This window comes from Rhinatrema bivittatum, chromosome 15 (genome assembly GCF_901001135.1).
Source record: "Rhinatrema bivittatum chromosome 15, aRhiBiv1.1, whole genome shotgun sequence".
NCBI classification, from domain to species: domain Eukaryota; kingdom Metazoa; phylum Chordata; class Amphibia; order Gymnophiona; family Rhinatrematidae; genus Rhinatrema; species Rhinatrema bivittatum.
In genome coordinates, this window is record NC_042629.1 from 57,887,957 (window position 1) to 57,908,275 (window position 20,319).

Here is a 20,319-nt window from a genome sequence, read left to right on the forward strand (position 1 = left end):
AAAATATGTAGTAGAGGTGTTAGGCATCCTGATAGATTCCCTTAAAAGCAAGAGTAGCGTACATACCTATAAGCAAAGAACCACCAGCATTAAAAGATTCCAAAATACCCTTGTCAAGTGATAAGCAGATTAATACCACACCAAGAACACACTTTGAAATATCTATATACCACTGCCAGAAGTCTTAAAAGTAAGAGGGGAGAGTTAGAATGTACAGCACAAACAGGCTGATACAGTAAAAATCCTGTGCACACAATTCAGTAAATTAATTTATTTAAATTAGGGCCTACAGTCAAAAGAGGCGCTAGGGACACTAGCGCAGCCCTAGCGCCTCTTTTTGGACAGGAGCGGCGCTGTCAGCGCGTTAGACAGCCGACGCTCAATTTTGCCTATGTTGCTTCTCAAACCCGTTGACAGCCATAGATTTGGAAACTGGACACCGGCAAAATTGAGCATCCGGTTTTCAACCCGTGAACAGATTTCAAATTTTTTTTTTTTTTAACTTTCTGGCCCTCCGACTTAATATCGCCATGATATCAAGTTGGAGGGTGCACAGAAAAGCAGTTTTTACTGCTTTTCTGTGCACTTTCCCGGTACCCGGGGAATTAGCGCCTACCTTTGGGTAAGTGCTAATTTCTGAAAGTAAAATGTGCGGCTTGGCTGCACATTTTACTTTCTGAATCGTGTGGGCATAACTAATAGGGCCATCAACATGCATTTGGGTGTTGCCGGCGCTATTAGGTTCGGGGGGGTTGGACGTACGTTTTCAGTGCGCTGTTAACCCCTTACTGAATAAGGGGTAAAGCTAGCGCCTCAAACGCGCGTCCAAATGCGGGTTAAGTGCGCGCCACCGGCACACACTGTACTGTATCTACCGTAGCAGAAGAGCACATAACCCACTGCTGAGTCCATCTGGCTTCATGCTAGGAAATTGGCATTGCAGAGTCTGGGTGGAAGGAGGATAACTACTGGAGCACTGCTATACAAGGGTATAAATTATATCACAATGATAGGGTGGAGCAGCTGAGTGAAAGGGGGTAGTTATGGTAGGGATAGCATAGAATTCAACAGGATAAAGGTGATGCAGGAGATTAAATGCAGAGTAGAAGACTTATGGGTTGAAATTCCATGTGTGATGGGGAAGAGTGTAGGGGTGAGGGTATTCTATTGTCCACCTAGTCCAAATGAAAAGACGACCAATCAAATGCTAACATTTTAGAGACGCTGTCAAATTTGGCAGCACTGTAATAGTGGGAGATATGAATTAGTAGTGACTGGGTAAATGTAACATCATGATATGCTAGGGAGGTAAAGTTTCTAGCTGAAATAAAGGACTGCTACATGGAGCAATCGGTCTGGGAAGCGAGAGGGGGGTATCCATTTTAGACATACTGTAATTCTTAGAGGAACACAAGATTTGGTACAAGAGTGGTGGGGCCACTCCGCAACAGCGATCATAATGACTGGGAGAAGATTGCACTAAGTCAAATCTACAACTCTCGCATGACATTTTCAAAAGAGAGACTTTGAGAAAATGAGGAAAATAGTTACAAAAGTCTTAAAGGTGCAGTTACAAAGGCTGAATTTACATCAGGTAGGGTCATGTGGACTAAAAAAAAAAAAAATCTTATCTACAAAATTATTTTGACTATGCCAGATGATTAATAAGGCAATGAAGGGTCTTATACCGTTAGTGCCTATTATGATGGCAATATATAACTGTTTATTCTTGTTATGAGGGAGATATTTGAGTACATAATTTAAAAATACCATCTTAGAAGCCCAGGCCTGATGTATTCCGCATGTTAAAAATGTGTAAGGAAGGCCCAACGACTGCTGGCATGATTAAAAGCCAAGGTGAAAGAGGCTATTTTAGCCAAAAGAACTTTTCAAAAAATTGGAAAAAGGATCCAACTGAAGAAAATAGGAAGAAGTTAAGCATTGGCAAGTTAGATATGAAACAATAAGGTAGGTTAAAAGAGAATCTGAAAAAAAAAAACTATATCCAAAGCAGGAAGTTGGTGAGTGAAATCTATTGAATAGTTAGTGTGCGTTACGCTCTGGCATGGTGCGATAACGCCCCTAATTTTCATTGATCCTGCCCTAACCCCTCTCCAATCTCGCCCCTTTGAATAAATTTAAAAAAATTGCATTCGTGCCATGTGATGTGATACTTATCGCATGCGGTATGGCATTATCGCGGGCGTTAGGGCACTAACACCCATGACAACATCATAATGCATTTTGATGAATGACCCTGAATGTTAGGAATTATTAGGAAAGGAACGGAGAATAAACCAGCAAATGTCATAATTGTTCTGTATTGGTGCATGGTGAGACTGCATCTAGAGCACTGTGTGCCGTTCTGGTTGCTGCATCTCAAAAAAGATATATTTACATTGGAAAAGGTAGAGAAGGGCAACCAAAATGATAAAGGGGATGGAATGGTTCCCCTATGAGGAAAGGCTAAAGAGGGCTGTTCAGCTTGGAGAAGAGATGGTTGAGGGGGATAAGAGTGGACTAGAACAGGAAAATATAAAATTAGTTATTTTCTCTTTCAAAAAAAAACCACAAAAAACAGACTAGGGGGCACTCCATAAGGTTAGTAAGTAGCACATTCAAAACAAATCAGAAAATTATTTTTCATTTAGCATACAGTTAAGCTCTGGCATTCATTGCCAGAAGATGTGATTAAAGCAGTTAGCACACCTGGGTTTAAAAAACAAACAAACATGTAGACAAGTTCCTGGAGAAGTCAAACTTTTAAACTAAGTAGACTTAAGAAATAGCCACTACTTATCACAGGGCGATGGGAGCTTTCACTGTGTGGGACCTTACCAGGTACTTGTGACCTGGATTGGCTACTGTTAAAAATAGGATGCTGGGCTTGTTGGACTCTGTCTGACCCAGTATGGCAACTTTACATAGCTGCAGGCATTTGCACCTGATTTTGTGCAGTTATATTTCTATGGAAACGAATGCATAGATTTCAAAGGGACACCTCATGGACTTTTAGCAGGTACTGAAGCAGGGCACATCTCCAATGGCTAATTTACACCTGCAAAATTTCTATTTATCTGCATAGTTTGAAAAATATCTCCTACAGAAGCTTTTAAGAAAAAAGCCATTTCTTAGGTAAAAGGACTTGTTAGCCATACATATATCACAGAAGCTTGTGGCAGAGTACATATGAAACATACATTAAAAAAGTCATATGAATAGATAAGAATAAAAAACCCTCAGTACAACCCAGATTTCACAGGAAAATAAGTATCAGCTATGATAAAGCCTCATACCCAATGGTAAATTAAAAAAAAAAATGCTTTCAAAGTCTTCTGAAAAGTCCGGGAACAAGTTGATAACTGAAATGGCTCCTGGAGCACATTCCAAAGAAAATGAGGTCCATCACCTGAAAAAGCCCTCTCTCTCGTCCAGATGTGCAAGTTTAACCGATGGAACTTCTCATAAATTTTTGCTTGCTAACTGTACTGCTGGATTGGGCCTGTAAACCCTCAAAATTGTATTAAGCCGAACACCAGAGTCCTCATCTAAGGATTTAAGTTATTGTTACTGCCAAAGTGTATGTAGTGCTACAGTATGTCCTAGCACTATACTACCTGTAGCACATCATCATTTGTGTTGCTAAAATGCTTGTGCAGCAGCTAGCTTGTCACTGTACATCTTTTTGGTGCCTCTCTCTGCCCAGAGCTCCATGAAAGACCATAGGAACAGGAGTAAAATTAGGCTGTGGCCTAAGGGTGCAGGCGGAGCTGGAGGTTTGTCTATGTATAGACCTGGCCAGTCTTGCCAGGGCTGCAGCCTGTTGGCAGATTTCACCTTGCTGACTGCCAATCCTATTCCAGCACCGCAGGGAGAGAAGGCCTCCCCTCACTTCTTATTAGTGCAGGACGGCTCTGCTTTGATGCTTTTAATCTCCCTGTGGCCCCCCCCCCGCAGATGGTGTCTCATCAGGAACCTATCGGTCATAGCTTCCAGCAGCAGCTAACCTGCAAACCTTTTTTGGCTATGAGCCACCTTGTTATTTTCACCCCTCTACTGCTTTCCTGGTGTCAGTGTTATTTTAGGGGGAGATTAAGAAACTTTTCTCTGAGGTATCAGAAAAATGGTCCCGTTAACAGAAGTTGGAAACTTGCGAGCAGTTAAATGACCGTCAGGTAGAGTCCTGGGGGGGTCCTGCCTTAGGCAGGCTCGCCTTATTTTTAAAGGAATTATCCTGACGCACAGCTCTCCTGATTTTCAGTCTGGCTGTACAAGAAAACAAACATTTGAATGAATTTCATACATGGCCTGCAGATGGGGCAGTCAGTTTTCATCTCCCTGCTCCTTCCCATCGCTCATCATCTATCCTGCTCGTTTTACAAGTTCCTCTTCCTGCCCTCTCTCCCCCATTCCTCTCCATCTATCCCATCCCATTTTCCTGTCTATTGCCCCTCCCCCTCTCTCCTCCCTCCTCATCCTCTCGCCTCTCCTTTCCCTTAGATTTCCTTCCACTCTCCTCCTTCTCCTCTTACTTCAGGTTCCCCCAGTTTCTTGGGGCACAGGAGGAGCCGATGCTCTCCTAATCCAGACCCTAGAGGGAGGAGGAGATGCTGAGATTAGGAGTGTTTGCTTACCCAGGGGAAAATGCTTTCTGAAATCTGCACCCCCTTCTCCCCTTTGGGAGGGGTTAGGGCAGGTCCATTAAAGCCCATGCAGAGATTTAATTCTGAGAAAACCCCTGCACGCTACCTGCAAAGCACAGCCAACACTGTCCGTGTTTCCCTCTGGTGATTGGCTTGCAGGGTCCAGCGTCAGTGAGGGGGGGGGGGGGGGGGGCGGTGTCACACGGGCTCTGATCACGCAAGATTCAAAATGGTGGGACCTGCTAAGTAAATCAGGGGCACCTCGGTCATGCCCCCCCCTGCTCGAAACTCCATGCAGGCCTCACACCAATACCTGCGAAGCAGGATCACGGCACCGATCTTTGGCAGAGCAGTTAATTTTGCTGAAAAAAGTGGTAAAAAAAAAAAAAAAAAACCACCACCCACAAAGGGAAAGTGATTGATTCAATAAAACACAAGTTCTGCCGAATGTTCCTGAAAAGTGTAAATAGTGTATGTGTGAAAAATAATACAGGCAGATTGTTGATACCCAAGGCAGAGAAATGGTGCATGGGGCCGAGCTTCGGTACATAGGTACACCCAAGGCCAGGCCTCTTTCAAACCGCTCACTTTATTGGTTTTAACATATTTACAATTGAAGTTTGCATGTTATATGTATATATTTACATACCTGGGTACAGAACACCACACACACGCAACACTGACAATATAAGACAGTGAATAGTGGGGGGGAGTGAGACAAGACAGCTCATCTATTCCTGCAGGCCACGGCCAAGAACAGCCGATCCGTCCTCACTGGCTGTGCCGACATACGACTAAACCGTGCTGGCAGACTGCGTCCGTAACAGCTGAACTGTGCCTGCAGGCTACACCCACAACGCAATCATGCCTGCCTGCCAGCTGCTCCCAAATCTTACCTGCAGGCTGTACCCACTCCAGAAACCTCTCACCAGGACAAGGATCCTGCAGTCTAGCCTCAGCGTAAAATATTTTTCATCTACCATGTATTAAAAAATAAAAGTTAGCAGCAGAGATGGTCTTTGGCGGGGGGGGGGGGGGGGGAGACAGCTTTGTGACCAACATGCACACAGATACCCCCATGCGCTCCCCCATGACGATCCCAATTCTAGACACGCCACCCTAAATTCTTATTTACATGACAAAATCTCTCTCCCGCTGCAAAGCCGGTCACAGGGCAATCACCAGTGCAAGAGCGAGAAGACGGGCGGGGCCGTCTTCTCAGAGCTGCATGACAAACGTGCCACCTGGCGAAAAGATTTTTTTCCCCCATATTATCTGCATATGAGCTGGTACAGCTCACGTTAGTGGCATTATAATGGGGGCGGGCGAAATGCCAGCTGTATTACACAACCAGGATGTTCTCACCTTGAAGGCGGGCTACAAGGAGGGCGCTATCAGGCTGGAGGCGGTGTACACCAGGGTGATATCACAGTGGGATTGTATAGTGGCAGGAACATAGAGCCACAATGTGACCTATAAAGTGCGATGTCCCACACCCTGTATTAGGTACAGAGTGTAAAGTCAACATTCAGGACATGGCTAATGTCCATTGCTTGGCCGCAGCGACGGCCTTGTACCACATGGCTAATCATTACTTTATGAATCGTGCACACAACAAATTGAGAGAGTTATGTTTTTTTCCCGCTGGGAATAGGGGTTTAATCCAGAGCAGGGCCCCACAGGTGTAGTGCAATGAGAGCAGAGGGTAGTGGCTCCCATTCAGAAGTCCTCACTATCCCTTGCTTTGTGACCATCACTAACGGGCCGATACACCTCGCCCGCTCTCCTGTGCACGCGATTCTGTATTCAAATGAGGGCCTGGAGTGGCGGCTGTCAGGGGGTTTGACAGCCGATGCTCAATTTTGCCGGCGTTGGTTCTCAAACCCGCTGACAGCCACGGGCTCGGAAACCGGCAAAATTGAGCGTCCTGTTTTCAACGCGCGAGCCGCTTTTTTTTTTTTTTTTTTAAACTTTCGGGACATCCGACTTAATATCGCCCTGATATTAAGTCGGAGGGTGCACAGAAAAGCAGTTTTTGCTGCTTTTCTGTGCACTTTCCCGGTGCCCGGAGAAATTAACGCCTACCTTTGGGTAGGCGCTAATTTCTGAAAGTAAAATGTGTGGCTTTGGCTGCACATTTTGCTTTCTGAATCGCGTGGGAATAACTAATAGGGCCATCAACATCCATTTGCATGTTGCGGGCGCTATTAGGTTCGGGGGGGGATAAAGCTATAAGGGAAAACACCTTTCAGGCAGATGTGAAAACGTTCATGGCAGCAGATCCCAGAATCCTGGGTCCGACCGAGCAGGAGATAGATAAATTTTAACATTTATTCTAACTTAAGGCGAAGGGAGGGCAAGATAGGAAGCGACTCAGACTGGGCAGGCGCCGAGAATCTTCTGCTCTTAGTGTGGGGCCTCACCTTAGTTTTTCATGAAATCTGGAGTCTGACAGAGAGGGACAGCCTGGACACTGCTCCAGGATCCTCCCACGGGCGGAGGGTGGGGGAACAGTGCACGATGGACCTCTGCCAGCACAACCTTTAACTCTTTCTGCTCTGAGACCTGGAAGCAGCACAGACTGGTTTTTGTCAGCAGGCATTTCCCAAGGTCCCTGCAGATACTGGAGCCACGGCAGAGAGCACCACTCCCGTCAGCTGTCACAGCCTCTCCCCAGCACTGGCACACACCACCGACAGGTCACCACTCAATCGTGAGGACACTTATTATAAATAAATGGTACAAAAGTAAGAGGTTGTTACTGGCAAACAGCTAAAAAAAAACAATTTAAAAATAACACTTTTTTTTTTTTTATTTTGAGTGGAAATCAGTGGGCATTCATTCTTTTTTGCCTCTCATTTATAAATAAACGGGCCAGCTGCATCTATCAGAGCGAGCGGTAAGGGTTTTATAATGTTGGCAGGACGCAGAGACTCCACCTACTCTGCAGCACTACAGGCTAACCCCTGATGGATGCAGGATCACGCACACGTAGGAGCATTTTCCTCGCAATCACTCGCAAAAACCCTCCAAAACCAGCTTACCCCTCGGGCCGGGTCACCCAGGAGGCTGCTCTTCTGCATTAAGATAAGAGTTAAGGATGGCAAGAGATACCAACGCAGTGCATCAACCACCCCTCCCCCCAAAATGAGCAAACAGACCTCGGCATCAAACCTTGAGAGAAGAAACACCAAGAGGCAGAGGCGGAAGAGAGGGACATGCAGGGTGGGGAGGAGAGGTTACAGGAGGTCAACAAGGACAACTGGAGCAGGTTCTAGCTGGGTCTGATAGGGCTCACAGCAGGTCTTGCAGGCTGCTCTCCTCACCTCTCCATGTACACTGGGATTTGTTTTTACTGAGGACGGAACAAGAAAGCCAAAGCGCTGATGGAAACCAGGGCAGCCCGGGCTATTCCCAGCCGTCCAATCCACGATCCAACACGGCCCGGTACCCTTGTACTGTTCAGGTAGAATTATAGTTCACACAGCCGATTTCTGGGCATCAGAAATCTTTAATGGCTGGGCTTTGGGGGACACACACGGGGTGACAGCTGGAGCAGCCCGTACCACACGGTGCATGTCTCCCCCGCCTGGGCTTTCTATCTCAAACGCTGGTCCTATGCAGCGTACGCCTCAGGCAGGGAATACACCAGCGGCTTCTCAGGGTGCACCATGTAGGGTCTGACGTAACAGCAGGCAACAAACTTGGCTTAAAACAAGTTACACTGCAGATATGTACACATATACATTCATATATATATAGCTGAGGGTCTATATCAATGTAAAACTATACCTTTCCTCTTCAGTAACAGGTTAAAAACACTTGGGAAGGAAGCGGAGCCATAATGTAACTATTATCTGCCTCCACTGCTCCTATGCCCGCTCTCTCAGTCACACCCGTGCTGTTCCACAGTCTCCTTGTGCGAGTGACAGAGAGCAGTGATCTTCTGCGCCTCGGAAGCAGCAGGAAAGAACCTGCTACCATTACAGGCGGCCCACGGAGGGCTTATGGCGACAGAGGAAGGTGATCCTCGGGCTGCAGACCAGCAGCAGACAGCCCTGTGCTTCTTGACAGGGGTCTTTTCTCTCCTGTTTTAAGTCCCTTTTCCGGGTTCAGCACCAGGGGTCCCGAGAGGAGCGGCCACGCTGTAGACTGTCGCTGCGCTGCCAGGAACTATGGATCAGATCCAGCGCATCCTCACACTTTTTCATGACAGCGGGCTCCTCGATCAACCTGTGAGGAAGATCCACCTGGAAGAGAAAAGCAGGATTCCTCAGTACAGAACACACCTGGAAGTGTCTACATTCCCCAACATGTGATGTAGTGAGATAAAAAGGATAGGAACAAATGAAGAATGGCAGTTATTCCCTGCACCGTGTGATGCGGCGAGACAGAAGGGACAGAAATGCCCAGGGACGGCAGTTATTCCCTGCACCGTGTGATGTGGCGAGACAGAAGGGACAGAAATGCCCAGGGACGGCAGTTATTCCCTGCACCGTGTGATGTGGCGAGACAGAAGGGACAGAAATGCCCAGGGACGGCAGTTATTCTCTGCACCGTGTGACACGGCGAGACAGAAGGGACAGAAATGCCCAGGGACGGCAGTTATTCTCTGCACCGTGTGACACGGCGAGACAGAAGGGACAGAAATGCCCAGGGACGGCAGTTATTCTCTGCACCGTGTGACACGGCGAGACAGAAGGGACAGAAATGCCCAGGGACGGCAGTTATTCCCTGCACCGTGTGACATGGCGAGACAGAAGGGACAGAAATGCCCAGGGACGGCAGTTATTCCCTGCACCGTGTGATGTGGCGAGACAGAAGGGACAGAAATGCCCAGGGACGGCAGTTATTCTCTGCACCGTGTGACACGGCGAGACAGAAGGGACAGAAATGCCCAGGGACGGCAGTTATTCCCTGCACCGTGTGATGTGGCGAGACAGAAGGGACAGAAATGCCCAGGGACGGCAGTTATTCCCTGCACCGTGTGATGTGGCGAGACAGAAGGGACAGAAATGCCCAGGGACGGCAGTTATTCCCTGCACCATGTGATGTGGCGAGACAGAAGGGACAGAAATGCCCAGGGACGGCAGTTATTCTCTGCACCGTGTGATGTGGCGAGACAGAAGGGACAGAAATGCCCAGGGACGGCAGTTATTCCCTGCACCGTGTGATGTGGCGAGACAGAAGGGACAGAAATGCCCAGGGACGGCAGTTATTCCCTGCACCGTGTGATGTGGCGAGACAGAAGGGACAGAAATGCCCAGGGACGGCAGTTATTCCCTGCACCGTGTGATGTGGCGAGACAGAAGGGACAGAAATGCCCAGGGACGGCAGTTATTCCCTGCACCGTGTGATGTGGCGAGAGAAAAAGGGATAAATGTGCCCATGGGTGGTTCTGCGTACAGAATATGAGCGCGCGCACATGGCCCAGCCCGTCTATGTTTCTATATGTATGACTGCCCTGCAGCTTTCCAGCACCTCTACCTGGTAGATCTTTTTCCAGACCGTGCTCAGTGCAGACAGGAAGCGCTCCAGCTCCGTAACACAACTAAAATATAAGAACCAGGGTGGCAGGAACTGCTTGCGATCCTGAGCAAATTCCTACAAGGATAGAGAAATAAAAATGAAATCAAGAAATTAGGGCCAAAGATCTGACCTCTTAAATGCTCTGCAGCGTCAGCAAGGATCTGGGCCTTGCATTAACCCGTCTAGAGAAACTGGTGTACTTTACGAGGCAATTCTGTGCAGCCCGCGTAGCTGCAAAGCGCGCTGGCACTCACTGCGGGTGCTCCGTAGTTAATTTTCAAAGGGAAAGCGTACTTAAAGTGCCCAGGTCCTTCACCCCTGCCCTCTGTGTGGGCAGGAAGTGGCGTAAAATAACGCTCATGCTTTTACCCTCCTAACCCCTCTCCATCCAAAGCAGCGCCCTCTTTCTCAGGCAGCAGCCCCTTTGAGGGTGGAAATCGGTAGCCAGACCTCAGCTGCATGCTTCTGGCGTGCACCTAAATTGGGGTATTTTCAGTAATTACTGAGTTAAACTTCCCTCATTAGGGGCATGTCATTAGCCAAAGTGAAAGTCCCACCTCCCAGCCATTAACTTCCTGTTAAAGACAAAAATCGGTTGGAGATTTTAGGGATTACATAAAATATTTAGAGAGGTCTGAAGATATTAGCTAATGCAAGTGGATTATTCAGGTTGTGAATTGTGCATTTAAAATTTGTATTAATTGTTGCTCAAAACAGGGTTCAAAAGAAACAAGACATCTGCTGTTAATATTTCTCAGAGGATGTAAAGTGTCTGTAGTTTGGGGTTCTGACCTTTCACCCCTCCCCTTTTCAGCCTAAGGGCGAGGACACTGAGATGTTACCGGTCAGGTGGAGGAAGCCCAGGGATCACAATCCTGAAACCAGGAATTTTATACAGCAAGACACGCAACCACGACAAAACCTGCTGGGAAGCAGCCCGGCCGTCCGCCCGACAGCGCCGCCCGGTGCGTGCTCCGCGGAAGGGAAGCCCGGGGGCGGGCCTTACAATAGGACAGACAGTGCAAGGAAAAGGGGCCTGCTCGGAGGTGATGGAGAAAGGAACTTTCAGCGAAAACTAGAACTGAAACAGCTCAGAGAAAACCCTAAAGCCCGAGGGTGAACTCACCAGGATGCAGTACTCTTTGGCAGTCTCTGTGGAAACCGAGGTAAGGTCAGCCAGCTCAGAGCTACCCAGCAAGCGGAAGAAGCTGGTCTGGCAGTCCTCATGGCACGTGAAGACTTTGTTCTCCGTTATCACGAGGCAGCAGGGGAGGCACGGCGTGGGAGCCACACCCTGAGGGATAACCTGCAACCGGGAGAAAGCAAGAAATGAATCAAACCTCAAGGAGTCTCCCCATCTCCGACCTGTCCAGGAAGTCGGACGGAAGAGAAGTCCGGAGTACGGGACACGAACTCAGAAGCGCTGAGAGCTGGACAGAGTCCTTACTGTGCCACTTAAATCTGTGACCCTGGGCGAGTCTCCTTGTGCCTCAGTCATCGACGTTTGTGTTCACCTGGGCAGCTCAGTCTATCCACAGTCATAGGAAGTACTGCAGGCCAGAGAGAAGGTGCAGTTGCAGAACTGTAGGGGGCGCTGCTTTCAGTACTGAAACAGGGACTGCACTGGCAGAGCTCTATAAGAGAAGCTCGTTATTCTGGACTTTTATGCTACTGGTTCCTCACTTTCTAAAGGAGCTAAGCTAGAGTCTCAGTCGGAACCAGGGCTGGGGGATTGGATGCCACGAGCCTTCATTCTCGACTACCCAGGGATTTTCTTCTGCTATTTTAAACCCCCTCCCACCTTATTTTAGCCCAGCTGCTGCAGTGCCAGGCCTCAGCTGGGGGGGGGGGGGGCATGCACCAGGGCTCCTTCTGGAAACCAGCAAGCGTGGAACCTAAATCCGGCCACCGGGCGTCACTGTTGTGCGATGACCCAACTCACCACCCCTAGGCCCGAACAACCCAGGGAGCAGGAGATCTGAACGGAGACTCAAATATCTAGGTCCTTCTGCCAGGCTGGCCCTTTCCATCCTTACTCCCCCCCTTGGGACAGAAGGGATCGTGCCCCTGAGAGCATTGTGCGACTCTAACCCCTTTTGACACGGCTTGGCAGAGGTACTGCATCCAGTCAGCCATCTCCTCCTCGTCCTTGGCACTCAGCTCCAGCCACGGCTGGTCCGTCAGGATCACCTGGAAGGCATGCGGCCGCTCCGTTGTGTTAGACCTCCGACAGCCGCCGCACTGCTCCCCCCTACAAGGAAGCAGAAGCAAGAGGCTGTCAGATGGCCTTTTAATCTTGCGAAGAGTTAATATATCTGGCATATGCGCCATGGCAACCTTAAAAAAATAATTATATATATATAGACAACAATATAGACAACAAAAATGTTATAGCAAAGACCTATACGAATGTCTGCTCATTGTGAGCAAGTTAAAAAAAAACAAACAACCAAACCAAAAAAACAACCCTGCAGACCAGCAATATCCGCTGCTTAACTCGAGAAGGAAGTGCCAGCCCGTGAGTTCTGAACTTGCTCGTGGTGCCGGCATAGGTGCAGGAGTGCGCTCGACAGTGGCTAATACCCAGGCTGCTCCCGGCTCCTTCCAACTGCAGCAACTTGGCTGTCTCCCCACCCGTGCAATACAACTTCCTCTTCCAGGTCTGCGCAGGCGGGAAGGAAGGGACGTCATCGCCGCAGTGCGTACCCCAGATCAGTCCAGGCAAGTGGGCTTTGCATCCCTACCAGCAGACGGAGGCAGAGGACAAAACTTTTCAGGCACTGTTACCTAACCGAGGATGCCACCTGCAGTCCCTCAGGATTTCTCGGTCTCCAGCAGATGCAAACCTGCGGTCTATTTTTTTCTTCGTCCGAGCACCCGAGGCGTGGCTCGGCGTCGGGGTGAGGAGGAAACCGCGCGGCTGGGGCTGTTTTTCAGCACCTGAAGCCAGGACAGCGGCGGCAGCTTTATTTTCTCTTGCTTGAGGTTATTATTAGCCGCAGGGTCGCGTCGCAGATGATGCCGTCTCCCGCTGAGCACGGTAAAGCCTGTGGCTGATCCACTGGGGGGAACCCGGAGGTGGACGAGGTCCCTCTGGCAGAAGGGGATGACCTGAGTGTGGTCAGGTTATTCCGTAAGGAGGAATTGCGGCCTCATATCCCTCAGATTCTGCAGGAGCTGGAGATTAAAGGTTGCACAGGAGGATTCAGACATTGAAGGGGTAAACCTGGTGTTGGAGGGACTGGGTGGACCGCCGAGGGCATTCCCTTTGCCAAAGCAGGTAAAGAAGCTGACTGACCAGGAGTGGGACTTCCCGGAAGCTGGCTTGACGGTGGCCAGGGCTATGGCCAGGTTGTATCCCGGCCGGCGGGGCACGTTAAAGCTGTGGAAGCTGCCGAAAGTGGATGCGGTGGTGACGAAGGTGGATTCCTGTGGCAGGGTCAGCGGCATAGCTTATGTTCTTATGACAAAGCCCACGGGGAGGAGTGGCTGGGGCTGGGGCAGGGCCTGCGAAGCGCGTGGGCTCCCAAGCCCTGCACTGAATTTATTCAGATTGTTATTGCCGCTGCTGCTTGCTGGCTCTGGACGAGGACAGCGGAAGCAGGGTCCCAAATGGTTTCTGGGGGCGAGAAGGGAATGCAACCCAGGAGGCCAAGAAGAGTTGGAAAGATCTGGGCAGGGGTGGAAGAGCTGGGGGGGGGGGCGGGGACCTTTCCCTACCTCCCCACCCCCTCTAATAATTTCTGGGGGCGCATGCCCCCCTAGTGCCCTATCTATTCTTCAGTGATAGGGTTATTTTTTACCTGTGTGTCTCTCCGGTTTTGAGTAGCCAGTGGGTGGCTTCCAATTCTCTGTCGGTGCAGGTCCCACGGCTGCGGCAAGCGTAGGGCCCTAAGCCTGCAAACCTTCTCTGAATCCCAACAGGAACGTTCTTGGACCTGGTATCAGTGTGTGTGACCTGTCCAGTTTCTGGGAATCGCCTTCTGACTGGACGTTCCCAGCCCACGAAGACGGTTCTGGCTCTTACTGCAGCCTCTCCGGCAATGGGCCGAACTGGACTCGTGGAAGCGATGTATTTTCGCCGATGTGTTCTGAGGAGGATTTTGTACGGCGATTCTTTACAATAAAGTCACAAATGTGCTTTTTAATTTCTGTTAGAGCGTTTTGCTTCTGCTGCAGGTCCAGTGATTTTTGAAGCCACATTCTGGATCATTTAGTCCAAACACGATTTGGTATACGTTGGCCATTAGGCCACTTGTTGCAGCATTTCGGTACAATATTTTTTCGATTGCTTGTGGTGCTTTGCTCAATTCGTTTTAGATGGGTTGTTTTCATTGCAAAGTATGGATGTTGGGAGTACTGCTCGAAAGGCATCTTTAAGGTTTATTTTTCTTCATTAATCCTGCTGTGGACCAGAGAAATGCAAGGGTCTGGTCGCAGTATGAAGACACTGACTGCGTGCTGAAGACATTACCCTATTCCTTATGGAAGAGCATTCAAATTAAAAGCTCCCTAGACTGTGGAACAGAACAATATGCACTGTGTGATAGGCGCCCTAGATTCGGAAGGACAAATTCTTACCCCATATTTATTGAAAGCAGCGGGGTGACATCCATACGATCCGGGTACTGGTACAGAATTCCGTTGCTGTCAGAGACAAAACCAGACATGGACAGTGTCAGTCTAACTTCCAGCTGAAACGTAGTCGTCCTTCTGCAATCACATTATCCAGTGCGTACCTCTGGCTACAGCCAAGCCCATCTCCTGTGAGCCGGCAGACAGCCAGTAAAGGTCACCCAAAAGGAGGCATTACTGACTGACTTCAGGACCGACATGAGGCCCAAATTCTCCTTCCCCCTCAGGCTCCACGGTACTGAACCCGGCTCAATCGCGCTGGGCTGCTAGAGCCAAGACAAATAAGACTGCCCCATCTATCCCTCACATTGGCTCCAAGCATCGTGTCGTCCCACCACGCCACTCCCCCAATCCTTTTAAACTTTACTCTGGAGCTGAAATCCATTTTAAATTTTGAAATCATTCGTTTCTGGGCGGTAGTAACTGCCACTCCCATACACGTCACCCCCTCCAACCGCCATGCCTTCTGCTAAGGGTGGTAACTGTGCACGTTACCCCGCCCCCCCGCTTTCTGTTAATCTGATATGAAGAAAGCATTTTCCCTAGAATGAAAAGCCCAGGGCCGAGGGGGTCATCAGATGAAGCTGAAGGGAGGAAAGCTGAAAAGGAAAGCGTGTGATGGACAGCTGGAACTGACTTCCTGTGGAGGTGGGAGGAGCCAAAACTGAGGCAGAACGCAATCCTACATGGGACAGACACACAGGGGCCTTTGGTGGTGGCGAGGGAGAGGTGCAGGTGGGCAGACTGGGTGCCTCCTTTTCTGTGGATAACTTCTCCGTTTCTAATGAACGCTCTTCAGCAGCTCAGAGGTCTGGGGAAGGGACCTTCAAACTTTTTTTTTTAGGTTCATAAAGATCTCTGCACTACCCAACTATTACGTTTGCTTTATTTTCCTTAATATTGTATGTAAAATGGGATCTAGTCTGAAAATGTTATACATTTTAGTTAAAAACTAACAAAACAAAACAAAAAAATAAAAAGAAGGTGACTGGGCTTCTAGCATTAGGTGTGAATGACGACTGGTGCCTGACCTAAGCCACGTTGCCATGGCGCACCGTATCCTGTCACGCGAGGAGAGCTTCCAGCTCTGCTACTGACCTGAGTACCACAAAGCAGGTCTTCCAGTGCTCCTTGCCCAGGTAGGAGGTGCCAGCCTTGTAGTGCACCACCCCTTCCTTGGTGAGCAAGGGCTCTGCAGACGTGGACGTACAGCCGAGCCCCAGCGTCTGGTCCAGAGGGTCCTCCCAGTGAACGAGGCCATAGAAATGCATGACAACATCTGCAGACTGTGACAAAGACCATCCACGTCACCAGAAACTCCAAACCCACGTGCAAAAGTCAGAAGCAAGGCAACAGGCGAGCGGGCGGCAGTCCCCGGCATGTGCCTGCGCAGTGGGCCTTCTACACCTCCCACTGAATGGGCAGGAATGGGTTACAACCTCGCCTTTTTTTTTGTGAAGGCGCAGCACACACTGCAGCACGCACGGCTGGGCTCAGCTGAGCCACTTCAGGCTCTGTTTTAAAGAGCAGGTGTTTGGCAATAGGGCCAGGCTAAAATGCAGCTGCTTTATCCCTGACCTCGCACCTCTCCAGAGGTCAGCAAGCAGGAAAAGCTTCCCCAAACACAGCCAGGTGAGAAGGTGTGAAAATGCGAACCCGCCAGAGCCTCGGCGGGCTGAGGCTGTGCTTACCTCACACATAGATTCCTGGGCCACAAACTTGGCCAGTGCCAGTTTCTCCATAGTGGCATCAGTGAGGATCCAGGGGTACGGGGGCTCCCGGTAACCCTTAACCATGGCAGATTTCAAAGCCGCTACGAAAAACCTGCAGGAAGACAGCAAAGCTGACTTAAGAAGCCTTTCGACCGTTCTCCCCCACTTCACAGACTGTGAGGGGGGGGCTGCATGTGTGCTTCGGATGCAAGCCACTATTCACAATGAAACCTATCACAACTGTAGGCATCTGAGACATCCCGGCTCTTCTGCACTGGGAATACAGAAGTAATGGCAACAATGCTGACTAAAGAGTTAGTACAGGATGGTTAGAAACTCACACAGACCCATTCTATCTGCACAATATCGTCCTGTTTACTTATTAGCAATGCAATTCCTACAGCACCTGTTAGCCTGCGGAAGCTACGGTAACTCAACAGCTCCTGAAAGGGGCTATTAGGATAGAGGCCAGCTGCAGCTTTTTGGGGGGGCCATCCAGTTACTATGGGGAGGTTCTACCTCCTCACCTTGCATTTCCCTCTCCGTGCTACCCTCGCACATCACCGCCAGCAAACTTCTCTGTCTCCACCCTCCATCAGTCCTCTCTGCCTGCTCCCAATGGCTAACGGAAGAGCAGTGCTTCCTGCCACCTAGCTTCATTCACTGCATCCTGAGCAACTAGAGGGGACTACACAGTCAAACCGTACCCGTGAAACTAGCTGGCAGAGGAGGCAGGCGTGGTACAGGGTCAAACCTGGGGGGGGCATGGCCCCCATGATGCCAGGGTTTGCTGAGAACCCTCCCCCACCCCCAGGTGTGCAATGGGCACAACTCTGTACCGGAAGCATTTCACGGCCACCACTCGGCAAAACGGTGTGTTATGGTCTATGCTGAAACAGCACCCGAAGCAAGTGGCTCAGCCATTCAGATTCAGCCTTTCAGACAGGAACAGTGAAAAACAAAATGAGCGGCCGGAGAATGAATAATTGGGCTCTTTTAGCCCAGTGGCCCCTACCATGCAGAGGACTTGGGTTCGATTTCCAAGCCAGACCTTTGCACCCCGTGCCGGGGGCTAGGGCTGCGGTCAGGCAGCAGTCACAGCCCTTTGTGTGGGGGGATGGGAAGATGAGCAGTGGCAATATCAAGGAGCCAGGCAGGGTCCAGGTTAGGGAGCTATGGCCCTGGCCAAAGAAAGATACTAGGCTCGTACTGGGTGCTTTCTCCGAGGGCAAGCAGCGTGACAATCCTCGCGCGCGGGTGATGTCATCTGACGGAGCCCGGCACAGAACTTTGATCTCGGATTCTAGAACTTTCAGTGCGCTCTGCTGAGCAAAACGGGGTCTGCCGCAGACCTGATGCCTTTTTCTACGTCTTCAAAGCAAGTGCTTGGGAACAATGTGCATAAAACCCATCCGTCAAACATCGGGCGTTGCTATGTGTAAGCTCTTCCGATGCTAGTGAGCCACAGTTTTCATTCTACAGGGCTCATTAGCTCCAGACTGTCATATTTGGCTGTCTTTCCAACAAGGCAGAAACCCTTGCAGTCTTAATCCAAGAGTGCTTTTCTCTTGGTTAGTGATTTGTACCCTTTCCTGCGCCCAGGAGGATCTAGGTCTAGTAGGGAATTGTCAGGGCTTCCAGTTCATGACCTTTCATTGTGTTTGTTTTTGTGCAGCGAAGTGGGTCTCTCACCACAAGGTCATAATCACACCTGTGCCTTAGGCAGGGACTCTTTCAGTCCCTCCGCCTGTCCTGTGAGAGTCTCTTTGGAGTGCAAAACCCAACCTCATTCTCTCTTACAGCCCATTATGGGTTCGGTTGTCTCAAAAAGAAAGCAATCATGGTTTACCAGAGGAAAAGGGGAAAGAGTAGTTTATACTGGCAACCACTCAGATGGTACCTTTAGCATTGTGGGGTTTTCCCCTTTTCTCTTGTTTTTGGACCTGTAGATTTAGTAATCACCCCATGTGTGAGAACTGCCATCTTGCTTGTCCTCTGAGAAAGCAGTGTTGCTTACCTGTAATAGGTGTTCTCCTAGGGCAGCAGGATGCCAGTCCTCAGGATTCCCTCCCGCCTCCCCTAGGAGTTGGTTTCTCCGTGCATTATCTTCATCATGGACCGAGGGGGCTCTGCCTGGGAGAGGTAGGGAGGTGACTGCAATGCACATGCTCAGTGGAGCGCGCTGAAGGCTCTAGAATCTTGGAGATCAAAGTCCCGTGCTGGGCTTCCTCAGATAATAATGTCACCCATGTGTGAGGACTGACATCTTGCTGGCCATCGGAGAACACCTGCTACAGGTAAGCAACGCTACTTTACCTGCCCCAGCAGCAGCAGCAGAAACAGAACAACAACATTTCCAGGAGGCTGAAAAGATGTCTGCTTACTCTGTTAGGGCCACGTCGGCTGTGTCAAGCAGAAACTGCCGCCTGCGATTGGTACAAACCAGAGTAACCGTCTGCTGATCCAGGCCGACCTGGGAGAAACACATGCGCACACATGTTCAGAATGCCAGCGCTTCAAATCCACGAGCCACAGAACAAGCCAGGGGGCTCAGACTGTGAGACTTTCAGCTGCCACAGGTAACATTTTCACTTGCCCAAAAATAAATCTACAATTGACCAGCTTCAGGAAGGGAAAAAGCAAAATGTTAAGATATCAGTAATATAATTTTGTGTTCGAAATGAGGAAGTAACAAGATGCTAGGAGACTTCACCTCCTGGCAATGGGAAGGGATTCATTTGGATGCTCCCAGCCTCTGATCTGTACCGAAGAAGCACAGGGTTTCATTACTGGCCTTGCAGCAGGTACCTACATTTAACCAGATGGGAACACAGAGGTTTGGGCTATCTGGACCTGCCAGAGCGAAAACAGTTCCAGGGAAGTCTGTAACAGCTTCTCAACATGAACAATTGTAAGCCCGGTGCCAGCAGAGAGAGAACCGCCAAAAGTGGTGTCTCTGCTGAGCTGCGTCCAGCTTCCTGCTTTGTTTTAGGAACAGGGTATCTACCTGCGCTTTTTCAAACACACTGTGGGGAAATTCTAGGGTTTGGACAGAGCTGTGAGGGTCAGCACAATTCTGCTGGATGGGCTTGCTCTGCAGCAGCTGCCTGCACTTACCGAGATGTAATCCAACTCACTGTAAGAAATGGCTTCTTCTACCATGTAAGGCTTTTCGGCAGCTCCTAACAAAGACAAAAGGAACCAGGTAAAAGCACAGCCATTAAGTGTCTAAAGTCCTGGAACAGAGCCACTGCTGTCTAAAAGCCCATGGCTAGCAACTACAACATTTAAAACTAAAATTTTGTAAACCGCATTTCTAGATTACAGTCAAGACAGTGTACAATCCATTGAAACAGTGAACAAAGCTACTTTAAACATAAGCATCATAACAAAAATATATATAACATGATATATCTACTAGATAAGGGAGCCCGGACAGACGTGCCGCAAATGCGCAGTAGAGAGCAACTCTACCGCACATGCGCGGGCGAGCACGTCGGCCAGAGCTTGCCCATAACAAAAATGGCGCTGGAAGGCGAGGAGCGGCGGCGAGGAGCAGTGGTGGCGGCAAGGACCAGGAGCGGCGGCGAGGAGCGGCGGCAAGGACCAGGAGCGGCATGCGCGCGCGAGGGACCTCCCCCGAAGATCTTCCATTTGTGCTATCCGGAAGGGGAGTGACTGAGGGGAGGAGGGAGTGACTGAGGGGAGGGGGAGAAGGGAGGGAGACTAGAGGGGGGAGGTGGGAGGGAGAATCAAGGGAGAATGAGGTGGGAGGGAGAATAAAGGGTGAGGGGAGAATG

The 20,319-nt window shown here is 49.7% G+C and overlaps 1 protein-coding gene across 1 annotated transcript in view; it reads right to left on the reverse strand.

The window, feature by feature from the left end:
* Positions 1-7,443: 7,443 nt before the first annotated feature.
* PLEKHM2 (pleckstrin homology and RUN domain containing M2) overlaps positions 7,444-20,319 on the reverse strand; it is a 66,937-nt gene continuing 54,061 nt past the window's right edge. Inside the window, exons 12-20 of the mRNA XM_029577877.1 lie at positions 19,637-19,701; positions 18,904-18,992; positions 16,499-16,631; positions 15,906-16,093; positions 14,754-14,819; positions 12,264-12,423; positions 11,299-11,478; positions 10,131-10,247; positions 7,444-8,893 (exon numbers count right to left, since the gene is read on the reverse strand). Coding sequence (XP_029433737.1) covers positions 8,756-8,893; positions 10,131-10,247; positions 11,299-11,478; positions 12,264-12,423; positions 14,754-14,819; positions 15,906-16,093; positions 16,499-16,631; positions 18,904-18,992; positions 19,637-19,701 — 1,136 coding nt within the window. The 3' untranslated portion in view covers positions 7,444-8,755. The remainder of the gene's footprint in view (positions 8,894-10,130; positions 10,248-11,298; positions 11,479-12,263; positions 12,424-14,753; positions 14,820-15,905; positions 16,094-16,498; positions 16,632-18,903; positions 18,993-19,636; positions 19,702-20,319) is intronic.